This window comes from Dendropsophus ebraccatus, chromosome 3, assembly GCF_027789765.1.
Source record: "Dendropsophus ebraccatus isolate aDenEbr1 chromosome 3, aDenEbr1.pat, whole genome shotgun sequence".
NCBI lineage: Eukaryota > Metazoa > Chordata > Amphibia > Anura > Hylidae > Dendropsophus > Dendropsophus ebraccatus.
The window spans coordinates 84,719,504-84,746,964 of NC_091456.1; the positions used below are offsets into that span (position 1 = coordinate 84,719,504).

General features: G+C 43.5%; 1 protein-coding gene across 1 annotated transcript in view; it reads left to right on the forward strand.

The window, feature by feature from the left end:
• Positions 1 to 27,461, forward strand: part of TDRD7 (tudor domain containing 7) — a 94,526-nt gene that overhangs the window by 33,979 nt on the left and 33,086 nt on the right. Inside the window, exons 3-10 of the mRNA XM_069962119.1 lie at positions 3,131 to 3,272; positions 8,877 to 9,087; positions 9,685 to 9,770; positions 17,012 to 17,220; positions 20,053 to 20,630; positions 20,742 to 20,928; positions 24,644 to 24,755; positions 27,107 to 27,309. Of these exons, the coding sequence (XP_069818220.1) occupies positions 3,131 to 3,272; positions 8,877 to 9,087; positions 9,685 to 9,770; positions 17,012 to 17,220; positions 20,053 to 20,630; positions 20,742 to 20,928; positions 24,644 to 24,755; positions 27,107 to 27,309 (1,728 nt within the window). The remainder of the gene's footprint in view (positions 1 to 3,130; positions 3,273 to 8,876; positions 9,088 to 9,684; positions 9,771 to 17,011; positions 17,221 to 20,052; positions 20,631 to 20,741; positions 20,929 to 24,643; positions 24,756 to 27,106; positions 27,310 to 27,461) is intronic.

Below are 27,461 nucleotides of genomic sequence, written 5' to 3' on the forward strand. Positions count from 1 at the left end.
GATTTATCATGTGCGACTATCTAAAATAGTCGCACATGTGTTGCAAACTCACTCCACACTAGAGGTGGTCTATTTCACCACCTATACTGTGGAGCGAGCTTGCTCCGTGGGTCCACGGAGTGTAAAGGGTTAAGTAGTGATGCAGCAGCATCACTACTAACCCCCTGGGGCTGTACAGTAAGGAGGGGTGCTTAGCGCACCCCTCCTAGCAGTACAGGAGCAGGGAATCCCCTTAATTAAGCTGGGATTCCCTGCCTACATGGTTTCCCACCCAAAAGCAGAAAGCAGTCTGCTTCTGTGGCTTAAGCCCTTGGGAGCCAGACTGTAACCGCCATGCCCATGCTGGAGGTCACCCAGCTTTCCCAGTATCCTGAAAGGTTAACCCTTACAGGATACTGGGAAAGTTGGGTGACCTCCAGCATGGGCATTAGTCTGGCTCCCAGGGTACTTCACCCCCTGGGAGTCAGACTGTTCTGGCACTGCACCAGCAAGGAAGGGGGTTAAGTGCCCCCTTCCTTCCTGGGGCAGATACAGTGCGCTTTCCAATGAGGGGGGAATGATAGGGGCTGGGGGTTACCTGTTCCTGATTCCTCGCTGTCCCAGTAGGCTCCGCCTCCATGACAGTAAGCCCCATCCCCATCGTGGGCCAGTGTGGGGGCGGGGCTTACCGGGACTGCAGAGGAAGCAGCAGCAGGTAACTCCCAGCCCCTACCATCAACCACCCAGGATGGGATGGGAGTTACCTGTTGCTGCTACCTCGGCAGTCCCGGTAAGCCCCGTACTGGCCCGCAATGGGGGCGGGGCTTACTGTCATGGAGGCGAAGCCTACCGAGGAAGCAGGAACAGGTAACCCCCAGCCTTTATCACCCCCCCCCCCCCCCCCCCCCCATTGGAGAGTGCACTGCATCTGCCCCAGCAAGGAAGGGGACACTTAACCGCCTTCCTTGCTGGTGCAGGTGCACTGCCAGAACAGTCTGGTCCCCAGGGGGTTAACTACCCTGGGAGCCACACTGTAACTCCCATGCCCATGCTTAAGATCACCCAGCTTTCCCAGGATCCTGTAAAGGTTAACCTTACAGGATGCTGGGAAAGCTGGGTGATCTCCAGCATGGGAGTTAGTCTGGCTCCCAGGGGGTTAACCCCTTACTTGTTTGTTTTTTGTTTGTGTCTTTTCTTTTTCAGATATCGGCATGCAGAGGATTATGTTGGATTTGTTTGGACTACGTCGATGACCGGTAGAGTTTAATGTTCAATAAAATGGTCAACGAGGGGTGTGGGGTTGTTTTTATTTGAATAAAAAATTTTTTTTCTAGGTGTTGTGTTTTTCTTTCATTACTATATAGACTATATCTGATAGACGGAATCCATTACTAATTTGGGGCCTAGTGTTAGTCGGTATAAAATGGCTAACACTAACCATTTTATAACGGCTAACACTAAGCCCTGACTTAGTAGTGGAAGCTGTCTGATAGACTGAATCCATTACTAAGTCTGTAAAGTAAAGAAAGAAAACACAAATGCACCTAGAAAATTTTTTTTTATTCAAATAAAAACACCCCCACACCCCTCGTTGACCATTTTATTGCGCATTAAAGTCCGCTGGTCATTGACGTAGTCCAAACAAATCCGACGTAATCCTCTGCATGCCGGTATCTGAAAAAGAAAGGGAAAAGAGAATGCTCATTACCTAGGAGGCGAACCTGGGCCAATGAGACTATTTAGAGACAATTCTGAGCCAAACAAATCTGCACCACAGAAAATAGACCAGGCTTATCCCTGATAGGAAATTGCACTTTAAATAGACCAGTCTATTCTTGCCAAAGCAGAAAAAGACCACATCTAGAAAAATCTCTTGTTGATAAATCTCCCTGATTGTTTACGCATTTCGGCAACAGCCTTGTGAACCAGCCTCTCCATGACTGTCCCGTATTGAAAATAAGACATGTTTTTTATTCACATCAGTGCTGAAAAAAATGTGTTTTTTGGATGCTGAACTTCTTCTTAGAAGTGATTTGTGCGTTTTCAGGTTAAAGTATTTTTAGTTTGCATAGGTGGTATGGTTATGGTGTGACTTCAGAAGCCTTCAGCTATGTAAATAGGGCACTTTCAATTTAGTTAGTCACTCCCTAGGCAAACTCACCTTGGGAGTGACAGCCCACTCAGCCAGTCACTGGCGGTGGGGCTTTCCTGTCTCAGTCAGTGATTGGCTGAGTGGGCTGTCACTCCCGAGACAACTTAATCTTGGAAGGTGGCTGCGATCAGTGGGGCACACCGGGTAGTTTAGTTTTTATTTTTTTTACTTCTCTCTGTATAATAGCAGCAATATATCAAAAGTTGTCTAACGCCGAACAACCCCTTTAAAGGGGTTGTCCGGCGATAAAAAATTATTCACAGAATAACACACATTACAAAGTTATACAACTTTGTAATGTATGTTATGTCTGTGAATGGCCCCCTTCCCCGTGTCCCCCCACCCCCTACCCGTGTACCCGGAAGTGTGGTGCGCTATACATACCTGTCACGTGCCGACCACGGTCTCCGATCCTCAGCAGTGACGTCTTCTTCGGGCGGCCAGCGGATCTTCCCGAGTGCTGGCCTCCCTCTGCAGCGTCATCCGAAGCTCAGCCGCAATTGGCTGAGCATAACTGTGCTCAGCCAATCGCGGCTGATGACGCGGCCGAGATTGAGCACCCCGTAAAATTAGCTGACCCCCCCCCCCCCCCCCCCTCAGATCAGAAATTGAGTAGTGCTGGTCTCTATTCCTTAAAGACTGATCAACCCCTTTAAAGGAATGAACTTGTGAACACACCATTAATGCTTGATGGTACAGCCATAACTAGATTTTTATTCATAGATAGGGAGGGTGTTCCAATTTAAGATGTCAAAGTTTTGTGGTTATTGGAGGTCTGGATGTTCAGACCCCCATTGATCAATAAATAGGAGTGCCACTTCACTCAGCTATAACTTTATATCTACCAATCTGTGTGTGTGTGTGGTGGTGGTGGTGGTGGTGGTGGTGGTGGTGGTGGGGGGGTCTCGGCACTGGAGGCCTTAATTGATCAACATTTTCTCTACTACATATATAGAGTTTTTGAAGTTACAGTACCCATTATTTTTTTTCTTTCTCCAGGTAACTTGCCATGCTGTGGTCTGCAGAGAAACTGCCCAGATTGCAGAGCTTGTGGCACGCCAAAGAAGCTCAAAAAAGAAATCTGGTGGTCAAGTAAACTGCCACATGAGGTTGAAATATTCCGCCCCAGTGACACACATTGGTAAATTACCTTTGTACCACTTCGCACTAAAATTTATAAACTTTTTTTTTTTTTTTATTCTTTAAGTTGATGTCAGACAAAAACATCAGAGACAACTGTGAATCCAAAATGGGGTCAAAGAACAAAACAACTAAAGAGTATACACAGCAACGCATGAAAGAGTCAAAATTACTCCTTAGTGTAAACATTGTGTTCCATGGTAAAATCAACCGTTTGGGGGAGAAGTTCCAACCCTTCTGCCCAGCATACAACAATTTTTTAAATGTTATGCAACAGAACAAAGTAAGAGGAAAGAGCCCTCGGATCAGGGTCCAGAGCTTAGAGTAAAGAGCAGAGGTAGAAGTTTACCCTGGGGGGGGGGAGTAAAAGGCACAAGAGAGGTAAGAAAGATATAAATAAATAAAAACAAAAAAAGTATTTAAAGAAAAGGCAATAGACAAATAAAAATAGAACAAAAGACAAAGCTGGGGGGGGGGGGTGTCAAAAACACGGCCCCTATGCAGCAGGGGGCACCCAGACAGAACAGTCAGTGAGCAAGGCCTCAAGCCAAAGGGGTGTCCCTCAGAAGGTCCTTATAGTAGTCAGAGTCCTGAAATTGCATTCATGTAAACCATGTACGTTTGCAGCGATCTTCGTAGTGAAAAACACTGGACATGAGGTCCTCCATATACATTAAATCATTCACTATTGACAGCCAGAGGGAAAGATTTGGGGGGGGGGGGGTCCTGTTTCTTCCACAAAAGGGGAATACAAGAATGTGCTGCCATCACTAAGAACTTAAGTAGGAAGCATTTATATTATCGCAGTGGAATCTCACAGTGGTGGAGGAGGAAGAGCGGCGGGCCCATTGGCACCGAGAGGCCAGTAACCTCCCTGGTCTACCTGATGACCACATTCCAGAATATATGCATTAGTGTACCCTCAGCAACCCCAGACCTACAGCACAACAGGTCAACTGTCGGTATCAGGGAGTGGAGCTTTGCTGGAACTCTATACCAGCGCGACAGCTGTTTATAACCTGCCTCCTGAAATCTGCAGCTGATTGACAACTTATGAGCAAGGCAAAAGATACGAGTGCGTTGCTCCACATTAAATTTAATCTTTAAATCCGCCTCCCATTTAGCAATAGTCAGGGGTAGGTTTTTTACGCCAGGCAAGTAGAAGTTGATACGTAATAGAGAGGGTGTGTCTAAGAGGCTCTTTTTCTAAGTATATATTTTCGAAAGGTGTGAGTTCCCTAGTAGACTGTGGGGGCGAAGGGAGAGAACAAAAATAATGACAAAGTTGCGCAACCCACATCTGCCCTAAAGGACAGGGGTCGTCACATGCCAAGATCTTAGGGGCGTCCATCCAGGAACTTCCAGATAATATATTAACTGTTCTAACAGTATACCAAATTGTTCTTTTCTTTGGGTGATGAAAGTGTTTAATGAAATTTAAGGATTACATGGGTCTCATGGGTAAAAGTGAACTTAGCTAATCTATGTAAAATACTCGCTCACGGTGCAGTACCTTACTTGTGTTACACAGAGGCGGATAAGAGGTGTGGTTACATCGCTGCACAGCCCCAGGAGCATGGCTAATTCAACTAGATTTGCATACAGCCCATCTCTGTGTGACACAATCAAGGTGTACTGTGCTGTGAATCAGGCCAAGAAATATGATTTTTAATTGCTATTTGGCCACAAGGATCGCTCCGATGCCTAGTTCAGATGGATTCGCATACAGCTCAAAAGTTTACAAAGTAGGTTTGTGGGGCAAAGCGGAACGGGATATTACTTGGTTCCCTTATAAAGGACAGTATCGCTTGAATGGTAAACAAGGTCTAGCCTCACATGAAAACATGACGTCAATAAGGACATTAGGATGCATGTCAGAGGGCGAACAATCCCAAAGGTTGGCACAGGACGAAGATCCTGTGAGGTCAAAACGCTACATATAAAGTTGTGGTGATCAAATAAACATTTGGCGCCCTGTACAGTGAGACTTTATAAAAGAAACATATATAATTTGTATTTATTTTTAAGACCACTGTAAAAAAAAAAAAAAAAAAAAAAATTTGAATTCTTACTTTCATAATTTCCCAGCCATGTCTATCTTGATGTGCTATTTTACCATGATTCATTGTAAAATAGGACAATAATTGCCTTGATTTTATAAAATTTGCTGCAAAAATGTTACCATTTTCATAATTTCATTAAAATTTATTTTTCAGAGATTTTGCTAAATTGGCATAGTTACAGTGACTTTCAAATTTGCTTTAAAATTACACAATTTTTGCCATGATTTTGCAGCAAAAATGCATTGTTTTAAAACAACTATGAAAGTTGCAGTAATATAATGCCAATTTTGCTGCAGATTTTGAGAAATGGTAGAAAGCACGAGTCTGGAAACACACAGCAGTTCTTTGGAAAATTTACACTGCAGTTTTTGTGCCAAAACCAGAAGTGGATTCAGATGGGATGGGAAAATGTAAAGGAAGGACGTTTACTTCTATTTTCTGTTCCTTCCTCTTCCGGTTTTGACACAAAATGCAGTGGCAATTTTCTTCAAAAAAGCTTTGTGTATTTTGCCTGAAAGTTGTTATACAAAAAAAATTAATTTCCAGTGGTCTTTGAAAGCGGCTCACCTAATTTTCTATAAGACGTTGGCTGCTGGGCTCACTGCACTGTTATTGACAGCACAGGAGAGCACCAAGCTCTGAATGTCCTGCCCGCAATTCCTGTATTTTATCTAAGACCTGCAGTTGTCATAGACAAACATGTTGGCAACCGTCAGAGGAGCAGAAACAGTGACACCCAGTGACCAATGTTATAACTTTCAAAAACTCTCAAAACATTTTATTTTTTTAAATAAAGTAAATTGCAAATAAATATTGATGCATATGTGAAGATATGCAAAGTTGTTTTTAATGACTGTGTCATTTTAAATGAAGTTATGTGAAAGAAAACCCTTGTATAGTCCCACATGAAACCACAGGCTTAACAACTTGTAAGAAATGCTCCTTCTCCTAGTTTTTGAAAGTTAAGCACTAGACAGCGGTTTACCTAGTGATTTAAGCTTGACACATGTGATCTTAGACCAGGGAGAGAAAAAAATTCCCATTGACCATATTGTGCCCCATGGACAAAAGTAAGCTCTCCTGAAGAGTAATCCAGATAGGATAGGAGTTTCCTGTCATTTAAAATGGCCTTTGGTATGTAATCAGGCATGTCAAATGTTATTGATCGCAGCGGATCTCACTGCTGAGACCTACTGGGCAGCTGTGAGATCCACTTTCCCGCTGTATCTCCTAATCAGCTAATTCTGACAATGTAAGTCTGAGTCTACGATATACGAGTAAAAGAGAAGTTGCAATCACCAAAGCTGTCTTCATAATAAAATAAACGGACATAGTGCAGACATACAGTGAGCAGATACTAGACAAATGGAGTGGTGACAGACTGTTTGACGCACACAGGCGCTTCAACGGACCGCCTGTGTGTGAGACAGTCTGTCACCACTCCGTTTGTCTAGCGTCTGCTCACTGTATATGCGCACTATGTCCGTTTTTCTAATATGAAGAAATAAAAGATTGTGAAGATAGCTTTGGAGAGTGCAACTTCTTTTTCTCTCATATCAAGGATTTGTGTTGGACTATGTACTTCAGTTAGCACTGCCAGTAGTCTGTCCGGCAGCTACCAGCTAGTTGACACGCTCTGACTCATGCCTGTCGTGCCGCTATTTTCTTTTTTCTTATGTAAGTCTGAGTCTACATTGTTGGAATTAGTGAGTGGCCAGTGAGTGAATGGCTTTATTTCGTGATGACAGCGGTGTTTAGTTAAACAGAATTTTTATTGAATTTTTTATTGAATTTTTACAAAGAATAAGAGAAATATAATTAAAGTGACTCTGTACCCAAAATCTGCCCCCCCCCCCCCCCCCCAAACAGCTTGTACCTTCGGATAGCTGCTTTTAATCCAAGATCTGTCCTGGGGTCCGTTCGGCAGGTGATGCAGTTATTGTCATAAAAAAACAACTTTCAAACTGGCAGCCCATGCCGAACGGCTGGGGCTTAGATTGTGTATGCATTAGGCTGGCACAACTTCTCTGTCCCTCCTCCCCGCCCTCCTCATCATTAGGAATGCTTCAGGCAGATTGCCTCCTATTCATCAGCTGTGTGAATACTGAACATGGGCTGGATCGTTAAGGCACCTGTGTAATGTTCAGACAGGAGAAAATGTTCCAGTGGAATTCCAAATGATGAAGAGGGTGGGGAGGAGGGACGAGGGGTGGTGCAAAGTTAGGGCACAGATACTCCCGTTGGGCACAGGGCTGCAGGTTTAAAAGTTGTTTTTAGGACAATAACTGTATCACCTTCCGAACAGACCCCAGGACAGATATTTGATTAAAAGCAGCTATACGAAGGTACAAGTGGTTTTGGGAGGGGGGGTCAGATTGTGGGTACAAGCATTAAAACAAGATAGGGGTGCGAGTCATATATAAACAAGAATACAATCAGAAGTATGCAATGACTGGTATACTAGAGTAGAAGAATGTAACATAGAAAGCATTCACCATCTGTAGGATATTGTGGAGGGACCTGACATATTGGCTACAGAGTCTGACCTTCAGCCCTATGACCCCCAAAAAACAAAAAATAAGCACAGCCTAAGCCATGGTCTAGGTCAGTGCTTCTCAAACTGTGAGGCGGGCCTCACCAGTGAGGTGCCCCCTAGTTGTTGGTGAGGCCCAGCTGGGGAACCAGTTTTCAGAGTAGTAACTATAATCTGCACAGTCCTTTTGCTGTTAACAAAAATCTAAATTTTAGCAACATTATGAATTTATTTTGAACTTGCTTTATAGAGTATATAGAGCTTGGTAAACAGGTGAAAAATAGCCCTAGCATTATCATCAGCTTTTAAATGGACTTTCACCACAGTTAGTGAGGCCCCAGCACCCTCTTGGGCAGTCTGGTGAGGCCCAGGCACTGCCTTGGTCTGTTGGGTGAGGCTCCAGTAGAAAAAGTTTGAGAAGCAGTGGTCTAGGGAGAGAAAAAGGAGAGTCCCAACATGCAGCTCATCACGGGGAGCCACAACTACAAATATAAAAAAGAGGCACCTACAGGTGGGTCCGATAGCAAGCAGGGTTGTGTAATCCAGAAAGGTAACAACATACTAGAAAAGTAAGGTAGAAAACAGAAATGAAAGAATAAAATGAAGGCGGAGGAGGGGGTGGGGGTAGGGATAGACCCTTACCAGGGAGACCATATTCCATCCTGTTACAGAATATTCGTAAACGGACGATTCGGAACATCACATCAGACAGTATTATGAAAAATGAAAGGTCTGGAAAGCAGAAGTTTAAGGAAGAGCAACCTGGGGGTCCAGACTTCCTGATACTTTGTTAGATCCAGAGACTTCAGTAGATAATTCCTCCATGCGGTGGAGGTGCAAAATTTCGACATGCCATTCGGACATGGTAACATACTAGAATAAAATCTATTCAATGTCAATGTGAACGTAGCCTTAGCTGTATCCTACAGCTTCAGACTGCAATTGGTATGTGGAAAGAAGTTAGTTTATCAATTGAAAATGTATATTTTGTTTTCTTTTAAAATTTTAGGTAAACCAAAAGCAATGCTTAGAAAACCTGGCTACTCACCACAGCCAGACAGAGTCATAAAAAAGCCTATGCCTTTGGTTACAAGAGGAAAGGGTAACGTTTGGGGTGGCCGGCCATCACCAGACCTTACCCCTGTACAGATGGCACCCGGTTATGGACCTGGGCTTGTTCGGGAGGTTCAGATGCAGAAGCTACCAACCAATACCAACCGGTGGGGACATAATTTTTTTTTTCCCTCTCACCCCTGGTGTTTTATCCACTATTCTGTCTATTCTATATAGTTCAGGGCATGCTTGTGCTCTTTTTAGTGCGCTGTGTACAGTTAGTTGAATAATCTACAGATGCTTTACTGGCAGTTTTGTTAATGCTTGTTACACAGACTCCTTTCTCTTTTAGCTGATGCATGCCTAACTAGAGACAGGCTTGGCATGCACATTTGCTTAAATCATCTGTTTTTTTTCACTTGTGTTTGTCACATCCCATAGCAAAGATGACTATCATGTGCTTTCTTGTCAATTTGTTTAGTAATCCCTATGGAAAAAATTGTGGCTATCTGTCATTTATCATTGAAAGAAAATGAATACAAACTGATTGCACATCCAGTCTTTTACAAAGAGAGCATTAGGGTTTAGTGGATCAACAGATCATTACAATTGAAATGCAGACTTTTCAATGCCATATTTTCTTTTTAATACAGTTTTAGTTTCACATCTGGCACTGGTATGTGTACTGTAAGCAAAACCTTTAAAATGTGTGATTAATTAGATATGGGTATTTAACTTTTTTTTTATTTCTCTGCTTTGCACAGGCCTGATAAAAGAGTAACTCTTCCGCCTCGATTCCAGAAGGAAGTCAACCAATACACATTACATCACCCTGTCACAGATTCTAATGGTATAAAGCCAGCAACATTTTTTTGTAATATCTTGTGAGATAGTAAGGGGCCTATTCCACTGAGCGATAATCGGCCCGATTCGGCCGATTATCGCTCCGTGGAATAGAGAGAATGATCAGCCGATCATGTCATCGGCTGATCGTTCATTTAGGTTCAAACCTAAAATCATTGGTCACCACCCGCACATCGCTACGTGGAATAGCGGGTGTGACAGGCAACCGACGATTTCAGAACATCATACATTAACTGTCCAGCCTGCAGGTCTTCTCCTTTTCCCGGTCCCGCTCCGCAGCAGCTTTGGGAGCGCCCTGTCTGAACTGACAGACCGCTCAGCCAATCACTGGCCGGAACCAGCACGGCCAGTGATTGGCTGAGGGGTCTGTCAGTTCAGACAGGCCGCTCCGAAGCTGCTGCTGCGCGGGATCGGGAGAAGAAGACCTGCACCTGGACAGGTAATGTATGAAACAAGGGCTGCAAGGACATCGGTAACTACGTCCCTGCAGCCCTCGCTAACGATTGTCGGGCCGTGGAATAGGCCCAGTAAACGATCTGCTAGATCGGCGCTTGTTTACATCGTTAATCGGGCCCTGCTCGGCCCGTGGAATAGGACCATAAGACAAGAAATTCCAGTATATACAGTGACTAGAGCAATCTGTCTTCAGTTTGTTAAAAAAAAAAAAATACTTCTACATTTCTACAAGGGGTTGTCCGGGAAAAATGAATACTTGGCTAGGTTACTGAGGCTGCGGGGTTTCCTACTATCCCGCCCCCACAGGGAAAAAAAAATTTGTTTTAAAGATTGATAGATGGATAATTTGTTGGTGCTTAGGAAAAATGATGCAGGCAGACTAGCCCTTAAAGGGAACCTGTCACCCCCCCATGCCAGGGTGACAGGCTCCCGAGCCCACTATACTTACCTGATCGAGCCGTGTCCTGCTTTTTGATCCGGTCCGGTGACGGAGACTTCAGCGCCCAAAGCCCGGCGCGTGCGCTCCTGAGATGAGTCAGACGCTCATAGAGAATGAATGGAGCGTCGGACTCATCTCAGGAGCGCGCTTTGGGCGCTAAAATCTCAGTCACCGGACCGGATAATGAAGCGGGACCCAGCGTGATAGGGGGCTCTAGGGGGGTCGGGAGCCTGTCACCCCGGCACGGGGTCCTCTTTAAAGGGACATTCTGCTCATACATAACTTTTCATGTGTTGATGCCCATGGTAAGACTAACAATTCATTCCGTACTTGTCCATTCAGTCTCCTTCCGCCAGTTCTCAGCTGCTGCTTTCTGCTGAAGAAACCAAAAACTGTGTGAGCTTCTCTTTGTCTCCTCCTCTCCCATCCCTTCCGAGAGGGCTCATGCAAAGTCCCTATCTTTAACTTTGTAGCAACTTTGTCATGCTGGGAGGATAAATCACATTTCATCAGCAACTTGACCTCAGAATTACCCTCCCAGCATTACAAAGAAACTGCAAAGTTGCAGATAAAGCCTGCCAGAAACTTTTTTTTTTTTTGTCAGCTGTCTGGGGAGGGGAGGGGGGGGGAGACTTAAGAGAGAGGATTACACACTATGGGGAAGATTTATCAAACGGGTGTAAAGTAGATTTGTATTCGTTATCCCTAGCAACCAATTAGATTCCACTTTTCATTCCTCACAGATTCTTTGAAAAATAAAAGGTGGAATCTGATTGGTTGCTAGGGGCAACTAAGAATTCTACTTTACACCTGTTTGATAAATCTCCCCCATTGTGTTTTTTAGCAGAAAGCAGCAACTGAGAACTGGGGGAGGCTGAATAGATAATAACAAGTATGGAAAGAATTGTTAGTCTCGCCATTGGCAGCAACTTATCAAAAGTTATGTTTGAGCGGAATACCCCTCTCATCTCTAACAACACTCTCATCAACTAACACACTGAAGTTAAATACTTTTGCAAATACATTAATTTAGCAAACTTGACTCCTACCCTTGATATTACATAGAAGATTGTCGGCAGAAAAAGACCACTGGTTCCATCTAGTCCGCCCTTTTAGTATTTTCTTCCTTATTATCTTAGGATAGATATATGTCTATCCCAGGCGTGTTTAAATTCTGTTATTGTAGATTTACCAACCACCTCTGCTGGAAGTTTGTTCCAGGTATCTACCACTCTTTCAGTAAAATAATATTTTCTTACATTGCTTCTGATCTTTCCCCCAACTAACCTCTCACTGTGTCCTCTTGTTCTTGAGCTCAGTTTTTTACTAAAAACACTCCCCTCTTGAACCTTATTTAGTCCCTTAACATACTTAAAGGTTTCAATCATGTCCCCCCTTTCCCGTCTTTCCTCCAGACTATACAGATTCAAATCCTTAAGTCTTTCCTGATATGGTTTATGCCTCACACCTTCCACCATTTTTGTAGCTCGTCTTTGGACCCGTTCTATTTTATCAATGTCCTTTTTTAGGTGAGGTCTCCAGAACTGGACACAGTATTCCAGATGTGGCCTCACCAGAGCTCTATACAGCGGGATCACAATCTCCCTCTTCCTACTGGTTATACCTCTAGCTATACACCCCAGCATACGATTTGCTTTCCCCACCGCCTGGTTGCACTGGTGACTCATTTTAAGGCTTTCAGAAATCATTACCCCTAAATCCTTCTCTTCTGAAGTCTTTTCCAACACAGTACTGCCGATGTGATACTCGGATAGAGGATTCCTCCTCCCCAAGTGCATTATTTTACATATGCTGCATACATATGATATGCTGCTTGTTACTCACTAACAGCTCATTGTCAAGGTTACTGACCACCGCTTTGCTGTAAAAACAGTGGTCAAGGTGCGAGTATTGCGATCATGACAAGGGCTTGCCAGGGCAGGCTTCCATCCACAGACAGACGTATGATCGCAATACTCGCACCTTGAGTTAGACATTGACAAAAAGGGGCCACCCTGGTGTTTCCCTATTTATGTTCCAATACTCGCAACCGAGTGGGACTTAAGGGGCTATTTATCAGGGTGGTGTGGTGCTCTCCCCATCATGGAGGCACCCCGTGGCAACAGGCTAGAGATATCTGGCTATCCCGTGTTCTGAGACTCGCAACCGAGGCTCCACGGACTCCTGTTTTGCAAAACTATGTAACCTGACAAGCCTTACAGGTATAACTATGTTAGTTGAGATGAGAACACCCATTTCACCCCTCAACGACTACAGGTGTACATGTACACCCCTGCATGCTGGGTCTTAACGCAAACTCGCGTACATGTACGCCCTGCCGGGGTACCGGGCTATGAAGTAAGCTCAGGAGTCTAAATCACCCCCCTTCCTTTTTTATAAATAAAACGCATAAAATAATGAAATTAATGTTGTATACCATAGCGTGCATAATTGTCCAATCTATAAAAAAAATAGATTAATATTATTCCCACACAGTGAATGGCGTGAACAAAAAAGTGGTGTAAAGTGTTTTTTTTTTGTTTTGTTTTGTTTTTTAACGTGCATTTTATGTATAAAAAAAATTCTAAAAAGTCATCAATATGTCCAATCTACACAGTTAAATAAGAGTCACAATAGGGCCATTTTAACCATACCTCTTTGCAAAAAACTTACTCTTAATAAATAGTAAAACATTAGTAAAGCTATATAAATATGCATATTGCTGTATACAGACTGACCTATAGCATAAATAACATGTCAGTTTTACCGTATAGTGCATCATGTTAACACGAAAACTCCTAAAATTTGTGGAGTTGCATTTTGTATCCCAATTTTACCCCATAAATCATATTTTGGGGGTCTCATCAATACAAATTACACCTGTTTCTGGAAAAAAAAAAAAAAAAAAAAGCCCTTGGCCCTGTAGATGGGGGAAAAATAAACAGTTATAGCTCTTAAAAGGCGAGGAGGAAAATGCAAAAATGAAAATTGGTAACTCTGTAACCACCCCCACCCCCAAAACCTCTTCATCGGATAGCTGTATTTAATCCAAGATCTGTCTATTCGGCAGGTGATGCAGTTATTGTCCTAAAAACAACTTTTAAACTTGCAGCCCTATGTCAAATTGGCATGGCCTAAAGTATCTGTTTCCTAGGCTTGTGACGCCCCTCCATCCCACCTCCCTGCCCTCTTCAAAGTTAGGCATGCTGGATCGTTAAAGGACCACTCCGGCGGGACCCCCCCCCCCCCCCAAAAAAAGGAAAAAAACAGACACACACAGACACCATCCCTCCGGTGACGATCGCCACTCCATTCGCCCGCCGTCCGCCTCACCGTCACCTGCGTCCGCCGTCCAGCGATGTCTCTTGCTTCCAGGTCCATGAGAGAGAAGAGGCTGCCAGTGCGCTTGCACACCAGCAGCCTTTTCATTGGCTGGAGCGCATCACATGGCTTCCAGCAAGCTCAGCCAATCAGGGCTGAGCAAGCTGGAAGCCATGTGATGTGCTCCAGCCAATGAAAAGGCTGCTGGTGCGCATGTGCACCAGCAGCCTTTTCTCTCCTATTCACTCTCAATGAAGACGCCGAAGAGGAAGAAGACCCGGACCGCCGCCAGCTCTGACGTCACCCGACACCAGAGAAGAGGACCGTGACGACCGTAATAGGTAATGTATACATTCTTTAACTTCCGGGGTGGGGGTCGGGGGTCGGAAAGTGGGGGAAGGGGGCCAGACCGGGTATTTAACCACATTACAAAGTTATATAGCTTTGTAATGTGTGTTAAATAAGCCAAAAAAAAATTTTGTTGTCCTTTAAGGCCCATGTGCAGTGTTCAGACAAGTGGTGATTAGGAGAAATCCTGCCTTGGCCCTTCCTATTGATGAGGGGGGCGGGGAGAAGGGACAGAGGCGTCGCAGACGTATGACAGAGACACTCTAGGCCATGCCAATGTGACACAGGGCTGCAAGTTTAAAAGTTGGTTTTTTTTTTTAGGACAATAACTGCATCACCTGCCGAACGGACCCCAGGACAGATCTTGTATTAAAAGATGCTATACAGCGGTGCTAGAGGTTTGGCGGGCAGATTGTGGGTACAGAGTCCCTTTTAAGGCCATTTTAGCCTCTGTCCGTAGAGATGTTCCTTAATGGTTATCATGAACACATAGCTATTTAAAGGGAACCAATCTGCAAAATTGTGCTTATATGGCTCCCAGCTGCATATGAGCCACATCTATCGCGGTATCTTTATACTAGGCGAAAATGTGTTTTACTGTGGGGCGTGAGGCCGGGAGAGGAACCACAACTAGTCATCTGGGGGAGAGCCGCCCAAATGACTTTGAAAAGAACGGCCATTGTTTTAATTGAAAACAATGCCCGTTCTTGTCATCAAAAAATATGTTGCATGAATATAGCCGAATACTTTTAAGTACTGCAGTCTGCAACTGTGGTGTTCAATGCTAACTCCAACAGCTCTTACACGGCACCAGTTTAATAATAAATGTTTGGCCATGTAAAATACATGGTTTTGCTGGACCCTTCAGCAGGGCTCCAGTTTAGCAGCTGGAGAGGGAACCTCAGTGGGTTATCATTAACCCATAGCTGCACCAGGACGTGACTGAACGTCCTCGTGCCGCTATGGGTGTTCAGAGGGGGGTCGCGCGGCCGCATGTAGCCCGGGATTGCGGCTATTAGTGGGCACGGTCCGATCGCCGTGCCCGCTAATTAAGTACTTAGAAGCAGCTGTCAAAGTTGACAGCTGCTTCTAAATACTTGCTCATATCCATCCCTGGTGGTCTAGTGGGGGGATCGCCCCCCTGCGGCGCGATTGCGGGGGGGCGATCCCCGCATCCATCCCGGGCCGGGGTCTGCGCCGTAATGGCGCTGATCCCGGCTCGGCATTCTATTGCTTTTGGCTGCAGCAGCCAAAAGCAATAGAACACCGATCTCATGGATTCATGCAGTATAACTATACTGCATGGATCTCTATGAGAGATCAGAGTGCATATACTAGAAGTCCCCCAGGGGGGCTTCTAGTATATGTGTAAAGTAAAAGAAAAATGTATTTTTAATAACACAAAATCCCCTCCCCTAATAAGTCTGAATCACCCCCCTTTCCCCATTTTATAAATAAAAATAAATAAATAAATTCATAAACAAACATGTTTGCTATCGCCGCATGCGTAATCGCCCGAACTATTTATTAATCACATTCCTGATCTCACACGGTAAACGGCGTCAGCGCAAAAAAAATCCCAAAGTGCAAAATTGCGCATTTTTGGTCGCATCAAATCCAGAATAATTGTAATAAAAAGCGATCAAAAAGTCATATATGCGCAATCAAGGTACCGATAGAAAGATCACATCATGGTGCAAAAAATGACACCTCACACAGACCCATAGACCAAAGGATAAAAGCGCTATAAGCCTGGGAATGGAGCGATTTTAAGGAACATATATTTTCTTTAAAAGGTTTTAATTTTTACAAGCCATCAAATCAAATAAAAGTTATACATGTTACATATCGTTGTAATCGTAACAACTTAAGGAACATATATAACGAGTCAGTTTTACCCCAGGGCGAACGGAGTAAAAACAACCCCCCCCCCCCCCCCCCCCCAAATAAAAAAAAAAAAACATTTTTTTTTTCAATTTCACCACACATATAATTTTTTTTCTGGTTTCCCGGCACATTTTAGGCAAAAATTACATCTGCCATAGTAAAGTACAATTAGTTGCGCAAAAAACAAGGGCTCATTTGGGTCTCTAGGTGGAAAAATGCAGGTGCTATGGCCTTATATACACGAGGAGGGAAAAACGAAAACGCAAAAATGAAAACTGCCTGTGTCCCCTAAGGGTTAACATCCATATTCTGCAGTAGAACATCTTTGTCACTTGCCCTGATGGGGTAAGTATTTTTTTTTTTCCATTCTCATCTTTTATTATAATTTCCACATAAAATAACAAAAAACAATTCACAATAAACACAAAGACATAAACAAGGGAGTAACCCAGTTATATGTCAGTCCCTTTTTTTTTATCCCATAAGGGAAATGCACACCCATATTGCATATTATATGTTCACATGCACATATGGGTAGACTGATATATATACATAATCATATACCTACATATACATACCGCTAGATACATAACTACTCATTTAACCCCCCCCACACACACACACACACACACACACACACTTTAAGTATTTTTTTTTAACACATTCGGTGGACTCGACTTGTTTGGACGTGTCCACAAAGTGTAAATACTTAATTATTTAATACTTATTGTTAGGTAATGTAACTACTTACTTTATAATTTTATTGTTTGTTTTAGCAAATGAAACGCAATCTGGCAAAGCTCCTCTGCTTGGCAATTTCCATCCCAACCTGTCCGTAATTCAGAGCAACCTTCGGGATCTGTTTAGCAAACACAGTAATGGTATTCTTTTATCAAAGCTACCAAATGTTTACAAGGAAACCTTCAAACATGATCTGGGGGATGAAGTGCTGAGACAAGTTGTTAACTGGAGCCACATATGCACGGTACAGAACTGCAGTGTTTGCTATACCTTTCAGCATTTTTGTCTTTCTCACACTTGCATCTACTACTTTGTTTTTTTTGTTTTTGTATTGTTACACTAATGTATGCATAGTAAAATTCTTCTTCACTTTATGGGGTACTCCAACATAAAGGTTTTTTTATTTGAAATCAACTGGTGTCGAAAAGTTTTATATAGATGTATAGTTTACTTGCTAAAACAGATCTCAAGTCTTCAGTTATCAGCTGCTGTATGCCTTGCAGGAAGTGATGTATTCTTTCCTCTTTGACACAGTGCTTTCTGCTGCCACCTCTGTCCAAGACAGGAACTGTCCAGAGCAGGAGAGGTTTTTCATGGGGATTTGCTACTGTTCTGGACTGGTGTCAGAGAGCACTGTGTCAGAATGGAAAGAACAGACCACTTCCTGCAGGAATACAGAAATACAGTTGTCAGTCATCAGCATATAATAGCATGACAATGACATTTATAATACAGGGACACATGACAGGATGACTGACTAACATGGCTGCCTATACAAGTGAGCACATGGCTAACATACATCTCCCTGAGTAGCAACTGCAATCTACCTAGCAACTCTTCATAACACACATATAAACATAAAAGCACTCTGATCAGACTCCCACCAGATATGCTGTGTCCAGGACAATGAATCCAAGATGAGTGGTGCATCAGACAAGTGTGTACATGTCTGCTCATATCAATTCCACCTTGGGACTGCCTTCTCCTTCCCAGCTTGCCTTTCACCTCTGACATCATACTCCCAGACTGCATTGCAGTCCTAAAGTGAACATACATAAGACACTGTATAACTTTGGCCAGCAGATGGTGCTGTAACAATCACATTACATGTCTTAACTATCAATATGGTTAACCTGTAGATAACACATTTCCATATGCTTGGGACCGAACACAAGCAGACTCGTTATTTTGAAGCTCAAGAATTGACATGTCATTATTTTGGGCGGACGGCAGATTGAGCTTCACAATATCATTGTGTCATTGGGACAGACAGAACTTCTAGTGTAGTCCGCTCGAAATTTCCACACAAATTCTGTAGTGTGTGCATATTCTTAAGGCCCTATTCCACGGGTCGTTTAGAGGAGCAATATCGTTCGTATTCGGCCGATATCGACCGCTACGAACGATATTCGTCCCGTGGAATAGAGTGCAACGATCAGCCGACATCGTTCATGTCGGCTGATCGTTGCAGTCGCTTGTTTTTCAACATGTTGAAAAACAAGCGACTGATATAGCAGCGATCTGCTGCCGTCGCTCCGTTGAATAGGAGCATCGGCAGCAGGCGCTGCTGTATCCTATGGGCTGCCCGGACGATCAGCGATTCCCCCGGGCAGCCCCCCCAGCAGCTCCCCGCCGCCCCTCCCGCACTCACCCACTCGCTGATGCCGCGTTGAATAGCGGCGGCAGCGAGCGGGGAACGAGGAGCAAACGAGCGCTAATAGCGCTCGTTTGCTCCTTCAAACGACTCGTGGAATAGGGGCATTACACTGTAGTGTTGTTTTGTTTATTTTGTGATCCTATAAAATGTGGTTACTGTTAGTTTGAAAAAGTTTTGACATGTTGTATATGTTCAGACTCCCACTAGATAACCATGGAGCCTGGAGAACCATGCGTCTGAGTCCTACACTCTTTGGCTTATTGCTGTACCTCTCTCATTGCAGGTGTAGGGCTCCACAGACATATACACAGACTATAAGTCCTGACACCTGCAACAAGACAGAGTGAAGGGCTGGGCAGTGTGCTTCTCCCAATTGTATCTAGCAATCTGTGGGGTCGAACACCTAGACCCTGACAGAGCAAATGAAAGGCCCTATTCCACGGGTCGTTTAGAGGAGCAATATCGTTCGTATTCGGCCGATATCGGCCGCTACGAACGATATTCGTCCCGTGGAATAGAGTGCAACGATCAGCCGACATCGTTCATGTCGGCTGATCGTTGCAGTCGCTTGTTTTTCAACATGTTGAAAAACAAGCGACTGATATAGCAGCGATCTGCTGCTGTTGCTCCGTTGAATAGGAGCATCGGTAGCAGGCGCTGCTATATCCTATGGGCTGCCCGGACGATCAGCGATCCTCCGGGCAGCCCCCCCGCAGATCCCCGCCGCCCCCTCCCGCACTCACCCGCTCGCTGACGCCGCGCTGAATAGCGGCGGCAGCAAGCGGGGAACGAGGAGCAAACGAGCGCTAATAGCGCTCGTTTGCTCCTCCAAACGACTCGTGGAATAGGGGCAGAAGTCTATGAATCTTTTAACTGTAACCTGAGGACTAAAGTGCTGACAGTGTTATGCCCCTATTCCACGAGTCGTTTGAAGGAGCAAACGAGCGCTATTAGCGACGGCAGCAGATCGCTGCTATATCAGTCGCTTGTTTTTGAACATGTTGAAAGACAAGCGACTGCAACGATCAGCCGACATGAACGATGTCGGCTGATCGTTGCACTCTATTCCACGGGACGAATATCGTTCGTAGCGGTCGATATCGGCCGAATACGAACGATATTGCTCCTCTAAACGACCCGTGGAATAGGGCCTTTACATAGGTCTTGGGGAAAGGATGCACACATTAACATTCATTAGCATTCAGAAAGTAATTAATTTGAAATGTCAAAGACGCATGCCACTTCAGAGCTCTGAAGGGCCATGTGTCTGTGGCACTTTTGAACCCACTCTAAGTTTTGAGCTCAGAAACCATTGCTGTGTGATAGCAGCTTAATAGCAATCTCTTTGCTGGGGCAGGAGCAGCTTTATGACTGACGGCTTGTAGAGATAAACATCCTAATAGCCTGTTTTCTTTTTAGGTGCAGAAGCTCATAAACAATGGCCTTACAGATATGATTTTATGTTCCCCTACAAAAAAGCCACAAATGCCTCAAAAGATTAACCAGCAACGAAACAGCGATCAGGTTAAACCAAATCCTGTTGTCAGCCAGACAAAACCAGCGTCCCCCCAGAAACCAGCTACAAACGATGTACCTCATTCTGAACTTAAGCAAAAGGTTTCTGAACTCTTGACCCACTATTGCAGCGGTCTCTGGCTACATGCACTTCCCAAAATTTTTGAGGACACGTACAAAATAAAACTTCCTTCTGAATCTCTTAATATGGATGTACTTTCTCAAATATCCAGTGTCGATGTTATTTCGGAAAATCCATACAAAGCAATCCTTTATCCAAAGAGCCCTCAAAGCAGAGAACAGAATTGGAACACATTGGTCACGGGTGAAGGGCAAAAGCATGTTGATGAGACATCTCAGATGGAGCAGTCAGAAGAAGAGATTAATATCACTATGGCTCCTCCGCCACTCGTAATTCCACCAGAAGCTTCCCCCTCTGTTCTGGTTGTGGAATTGAACAACACAGAAGAAGTTGTCATACGGTAAGTGTTTCCAACCATGAGATGGGAGTTTTGCTGTTGAACTTCTGTGTGTGTGTGTGTGTGTGTGTGTGCGCAGCCAAGGTTTGTGAAGCAGAATCATCGTTTTTTCAGGTACATTGGCAAGGACTACTCAGCTGCCCAAGAACACATGGAAGATGAAATGAAGGAGTTTTACAGCACAAATTCATTACCTGTCAGATTGAGCTCACTAAAAGCAGGGCATCTTGTGGCGGTTAAAGCAGAAGAGGAGACGTGGCTGCGTGCTCAGATATTGTCTCTTGAGGAAAAGAAAGTTAAGGTATTTTCATGAATTCTCCCTTTTTAACCCCTTCCCGTCAGTAATCAGTATATATACATTCCTACTGCACACACCCGTTGCAGTAGGAATGTGTGTGTATATGTATATATATATAATATATATATATATATATATATATATTTATTAATTATAATGTACGTTCCTGACTTCAGGGGCTTCTGATGTGTGTGGGACCGCTGCAGTGAGAGCGGTCCCGCACCCATCAGTCTGTCCGGGGTTAGAGGTAATGAGACTTTATCTATTGATTGCATGTTTTACAGTGATAAAAGTTTTTTTTAAAGTATTAAAAAAAACCTTATAAACCCCCCTCCCAATAAAAGTTTAAAATACCCCCTTGCCCAATAAAAATATTAAAAAATAAACATATCGTAGCATGTGAAATTGTCCGATCTATTAAAATATAACATTATTATTCCCGCACGGTGAACGGCGTAAATGGAAAAAAAAAAAAAAAACACCAGGATTGCTGATTTTAATAAATATTTATATATAAATTATATGTATATACACCAATATGATAACAACTAGAGATCATGGCGCAAAAAAATTACCCCAACCAGCCCTGTAGGTGGAAAAATAAAAGCGCTATGGCTCTTAGAAGCGGGGAGGAACACTGTATTAATTTGACCCGGACATCCGTGCATCAAAGGGCTCAGTCTTGAAGGGGTAAAGAATTCAATGGGCTGGGTGTGTAAGAATTGTGCAGATGCATTGAGCAACTTGGCAGTACATATGTTTTATGTGCCTTTTTACATATTGCTCATAGGCAGGGGCGTTGCTAGGGTCCTAAAACATCCAGGGCACGAGCCCTATGAGTTGGTGTAAGTAGATCATGGGGGAGATCTCTGTACTGACGTTATTTATTTATATATACATATGTATGTATATATGTGTTTTTACGTAGGGCTTTTTCCCAAATCCTGTATCTTACAGATGCTACAGATGGGGAAGCCCTGTAGTTGAGTGTATTCCCACCCGCTATAATGTATCAGTATCATGCTGGGAGCAGGGAAACTGAATCTCTGCCTCTGTCATTTACAGTGCTGCAGATATCATACAGTTTCCCCGCTCCCAGCATGATAACATAATACAGTTGACGTCTTTTCTGGTTAAAGTTGCTCAGTCTTCTTTTTCTTTTCCATTCGGCCCAAGTCCTAACTCTTCTCTGCAGAATCTGCCAGAGAAACATTTTAGGATCTTTGCTCCAGCACATACAATAAATGGGTCCCTAGTTGCGCTCCTATATAGCATAGGCCTCCTCTTTCTCCCCTACATAGTATTTTTGCCCCCCGCCCCATGCGCATCCACATATAGAATAACCCCTCCTGCTGTGGAGCATGCTCATATAGTATATGCCCCCCCCCCCCCGTACAGCATCCCCATATAGAATATACCCTCTGATGTGCAGCATTCTTACACTACGCAGCATCCCCTACACACTACGCAGCATCCCCCCCACACTACGCAGCATCCCCCCCCCACACGCACACACACACTACGCAGCATCCCCCCCCACACACACACTACGCAGCATCCCCCACACACACACTACGCAGCATTCCCCACACATACACACACACACTACGCAGCATTCCCCACACATACACAGACACACTATGCAGAATCCCCCACACATACAGACACACAAACATACACTACGCAGCATCCCTCCCATTCACCAGGGGTAGCCTCTATGTTGGTAGTCCTCACCCCCCCCCCATCAAAAATGTTGTCTTCATGCCGGTAATGCCCTTATGATAAGCTTACTTAGTAATGCTTTCTGTAATGACTCACCCCCCACCAATAAACATCTTCCCCTGTGTGTAATTCCCCCTCTGTAACACACACACACACACACCTGTGTGTCACACAGCGCTTGATACGCACAGGAGAACGCCAGGAGCGCTCCTGCTCCAACTACCTACCGCGACGTTAAAAAAGACCCTGGTAGGGTCGAAACGTCACCAGTCGCCTAAATATAAGCAATTTTCTTCTTTGCACCAATATTGTGTATATGCCTGGCTCTGTTCCCATCACGCTGTCAAATAAACTGTTAAAAATTTTTGCATGAAAAGAGTGCTACGGAGTTTTCTATTACTATACAAGCAGTGTAACACACCTCTCATTCTCTTAAGCTAGTTAACCCTTTGTTCTGCAGCCTGTAAGTGAAGTTTGTGTCACTTACACACTGCAGTATCTGCCAGGCTCTGGCATGGTCGCTCCTGCACAGGGTCCAGGAAATGCTACAGCCTTGCTGAGACCCTGTCTGTGAGGTAAGGCAAGAGTTGAAGGAGGGGTGCAGATCGTGCTGGTCTGAGAGGCCACACTGTGCAGCCCTCATGTGGACAAAACATAAATAAAAGCATAATTACTGATCAATGCTCTGCCGTTGCATAGCATTGATTTAGTGTTATGAGAGATCTGCACATAGTCTGCCTGAGGGCAGGCTATATGAGAAGATCGCTGATCCGACAGATCGGAGGTAAATATTATACCCCTGCCTGTCAGGGAAAGTGATTGGGACCCGGTCAGGTTCTTATCCTGTCATTAATTCACCTAAACACTGCGATGCTATAAATTGTGGTGTTTTAAGGGGTTATTGATGGGCAGCTGCATGATCGCTGCTGTCTTTAATTATTCCCAGCTCCTGTGACACTAATTTTTGTGAGGCTGTTCACATTGAAGCAGCCCCGCACACATTGTTTTATGGATGTGAAGGGGTTAAAACCACCAGTTTTCTAGGGGTGGTTGCAGTTTCTAAAAAAATCCTCATAATGAATAATCTGTTGTACTTTGCTGTAGTTTTCCCCATTTGACACCAGTGGGGAGGAATCAGTTTCTATCAACAAAGCAATCTTAAAGGAGTACTCCGACACTTCTTTATATATTTCTGCCCTTATATATAACCTAATAAACATCCTATTCTTCCCTCACTACACACTCCCAGTGGCGTTCTGCGGTTTTTCCTGGTCTGCCGCTGCCAAGACTGACTCGTCTCAGCAGTGACGGCACCCTTGGCCAATCACTGACTGACACGACAGCACCGCCGCAAGATAGGCTGAGCAGGCTGTCCTTGCCAAGATGAGTTTGTCTCTGAGCTTTCAGTGGTCAGCCGTGGTCTAGGAGACACTGCAGAAGGACAAGGGGGAGTGTGCTAAGGTAAAAATAAGATGTTTGCTGTATATAAAGACAGCCTCCAGAGAGTACCCCTTTAAGAACAATTCATTGAACTTATCTTTAGTTAAAAATGTATTTTATCAAAATTAGTGTAAAGGCAAAGTCCATTGTTTGTGTTTTGTAGCAGTTTTTACATGCCCAGCTTCCTGCAGATGAAGTCCAACCCTATGTCACATGAACAGCCAGTGTATTTTGAGTGACACCTATGCAAAACTACATTTTCTCCACACTGAAAATCAGTACCAAATCTGATAGAAGCTTTGTCTGCTGCCTCCGGCAGTAGTTCCGACAGTAGTGTGAATAAAGTCTAGTGAAGCAACATAAACTGAAATACTACATATTTCTAATCCACACCACATGTCAATTTCGATTTGTGTATTTTTATTCACAGCACATGAGCAAGATTACTTAAAATGTCAGCTACATCACTTCAAGTCAGTATGGAAATGGCTTATGATATACAAAGTGAGGGCGTATCGTTCGTTTATCAACTAATCAATCAATTTTTATTTTGCAGTTGTTGTATGTGGACTACGGATTCAATGATGTTGTGGATTGTACCAAAGTTTGTCGACTGAGTGAAACATTTTATGCGCTCCCATTCCAGGCTGCGAAATGCAGACTAGCAGGTATATTTACCCATTCAGTCAGTCTTTAGGGTAGCTTCACAGACAGCTTTGGTGTGGCGTTTTCTGGTCTCTAAAACAATGACAGAAAAACATATTGTTTTTTTTGCCTTTGGCGTTTTGAAATTTTATTGAACTCTTTAGGAGAGAAACAGCACAGTTTGCAGGAAAAACGCCAAACCCTCGGTATGCTGCATTTTGTATAAACTGCCACAGAGCCAAAAAAGAACAGGGGGGAGAAAGACGCCACAAAAAAAAAAAAATAAATAAAATAACACAAGCATGTGTGGGATTTCATAAAATTCTATTGACCAACAGCTGACATCTGACTGCAGGTGTTTTTAGTCAAATAAACTGCATGGGCATATTTTTTTGCGGTTTTTCCAAAAATTTAAGCCTGTGTGAAACCAGCCTAATTTGTTGTTTTCATATTGTTATAAATATATATAGATAGCTTTCAGGTTACCTTTAAATATTCAAAATGGACATTTACCATTTAAAAAAAATAAACAAATAAAAAATTATGTATGTGTGTGTGCCTGAACCGCAGACAGCATAAAACAGGTAGGGTGTGGTAACACAACACAGTAAACTATGATACACTGCAAAACGCCCAGGCATTTCTGAGAAATAATCAAGTGTAACTACTCATGCATGTGGTGCCTGCAGCTGCTCTCCACTATTCCAGATTTAAAGTGTCACTGTCGTTAAAAATTTTTTTTGCAGAAATCAATAGTCCAGGCGATTTTAAGAAACTTTGTAATTGGGTTTATTTGCAAAATCTGCCATTATCTGCATGTAAAAAGGCTTTTCCCAGGTCCCCCCCTCCTCTCCTTTCTGCTGTCCACTCCTCAGAATCAGGAAATCTCGACTGTTTTTTCATCTCTTTCATCAGTCGGATCCTGTCTGGTCTATGAAGGGGGGAGGGGGAAGGAGTGAGATTAGCAGGCAGCAGAGAGCCAAGAACAAAGGATTGCTCAGCTGGGGAGCTATTCAGAGCCCTAATTAAAGGTCAGATAGCTCAATGGTGCCTGTCAGAAGAGAGAGCCTGCGATGTGAATGTAAATTAACTCTTTGTTGTCCTGTTTTTTTGCTGCCTTTACTTTCTCTCTCCATAGCAAAACCATGAAGACAAGGGGAGAGCTTCAAACTGCTTTTTCATGATAAAAATGCATTTTTCAGCTAATAAACCCAATTACAAAGTTTCTTAAAATCGCTTGTACCATTGATTTCTGCAATAAAAATTTTAACGACAGTGACACTTTAAGCAACTCTGTACCTACAATCTGACCCCCCCAAACCACTTGTACCTTCGGATAGCTGCTTTTAATCCAAGACCTGTCCTGGGGTCCATTTGGCAGGTGATGCAGTTATTGTCATAAAACATTACTTTTAAAATTGCAGCTCTGTGCCCTACGGGCGTATCTGTGCCCTAACTTTGCACCACCCCCTCCGTCCCCCCTCCCCACCCTCTTCATCATAAGGAATGCCACTGGAACATTTACTTCTGTTTGAACATTGCACAGGTGTCTTAATGATACAGCCCATGTACTGTGGTAACACAGGTGGGGAATAATAGGCAATCTGCCTGGAGCATTCCTAATTATGAAGAGGGTGGGGAAGAAGGGAGGAGGGACGGAGGGTGTGGTGAAAAGTTAGGGCACAGATACGCCCGTAGGGCACGGAGCTGCAATTTTTTAAAAGTAATTTTTTATGACAATAACTGCATCACCTGCCAAATGGACCCTAGGACAGATCTTGGATTAAAAGCAGCTATCTGAAGGTACAAGTGGTTTGGGGGGTCAGATTGTGGGTACAAAGTCGCTTTAAGTAACACATCTCTTGCTATACTAACATAGAGATGGACTCCACTCATAAGTTCTGCCTCTTTTACTCTTTTTTACATTCTAAAGTAAATGATAGTTTTACTGCACCATCTTTGTTTAATGCTTTTCATAGCTTCTTACTACAGGGAATGTAGTATTTAGTAAAAAGGTATATGCAGTGAGCGCCACATAGTGGTCGCTACAGGCAGCTGTATAAAGGGCAGTATGGCTCCTTAAGCTCTGAATCGGAAAAAGATCTAACCTTTTATAAAGACTTATTATGAATTAGCATAGAATATGGGACATGCTTGCTTTTTCTTTAATTGCTTCACACTTGGTTAAATAATATCCAGATGTCTTGTTTTTGTTTCTTAAAGTCAAAAAATTGCTGCCATGCTTGTGTAGTGACATCTTTCATTATAGTTTACAGATGTCTAGTGCATTTGCATATGTAAGCATTTACCAATTTGTAATGTGACTAAAGCCATTGTAATATTTATTTGCATGTATTTTGGATGTATTTGAAAGGTTTGGAAGCTTTCTGTGATGACCCAATTCTTGTAAAAGCTGTGGAAGTGAAAGCCTGTGGTAAAATTCTTGCTGTTGAGATCCTTCAGAAGTCTGAGAAGCCACTTGTTGTACTATATGACACATCAGGGGACGACGATATCAACATAAATGCTATATGTCTTCGGGAGCTGCGCGATAAATCTTTAAGTGTACAGTTGAAGGTAAGGCAACTTAGTTTTTCAGCAGTAAGGTTCAATATAAAAGCTTTCATTTATCAGAATGTAGTAAAAATAAAAAAAAGTGTATGCAGAAGGGTAAAGTGAAGGAGGCTGAGAAGGGTAAAGTGAAGGAGGCTGAGATTAGACTCTACATT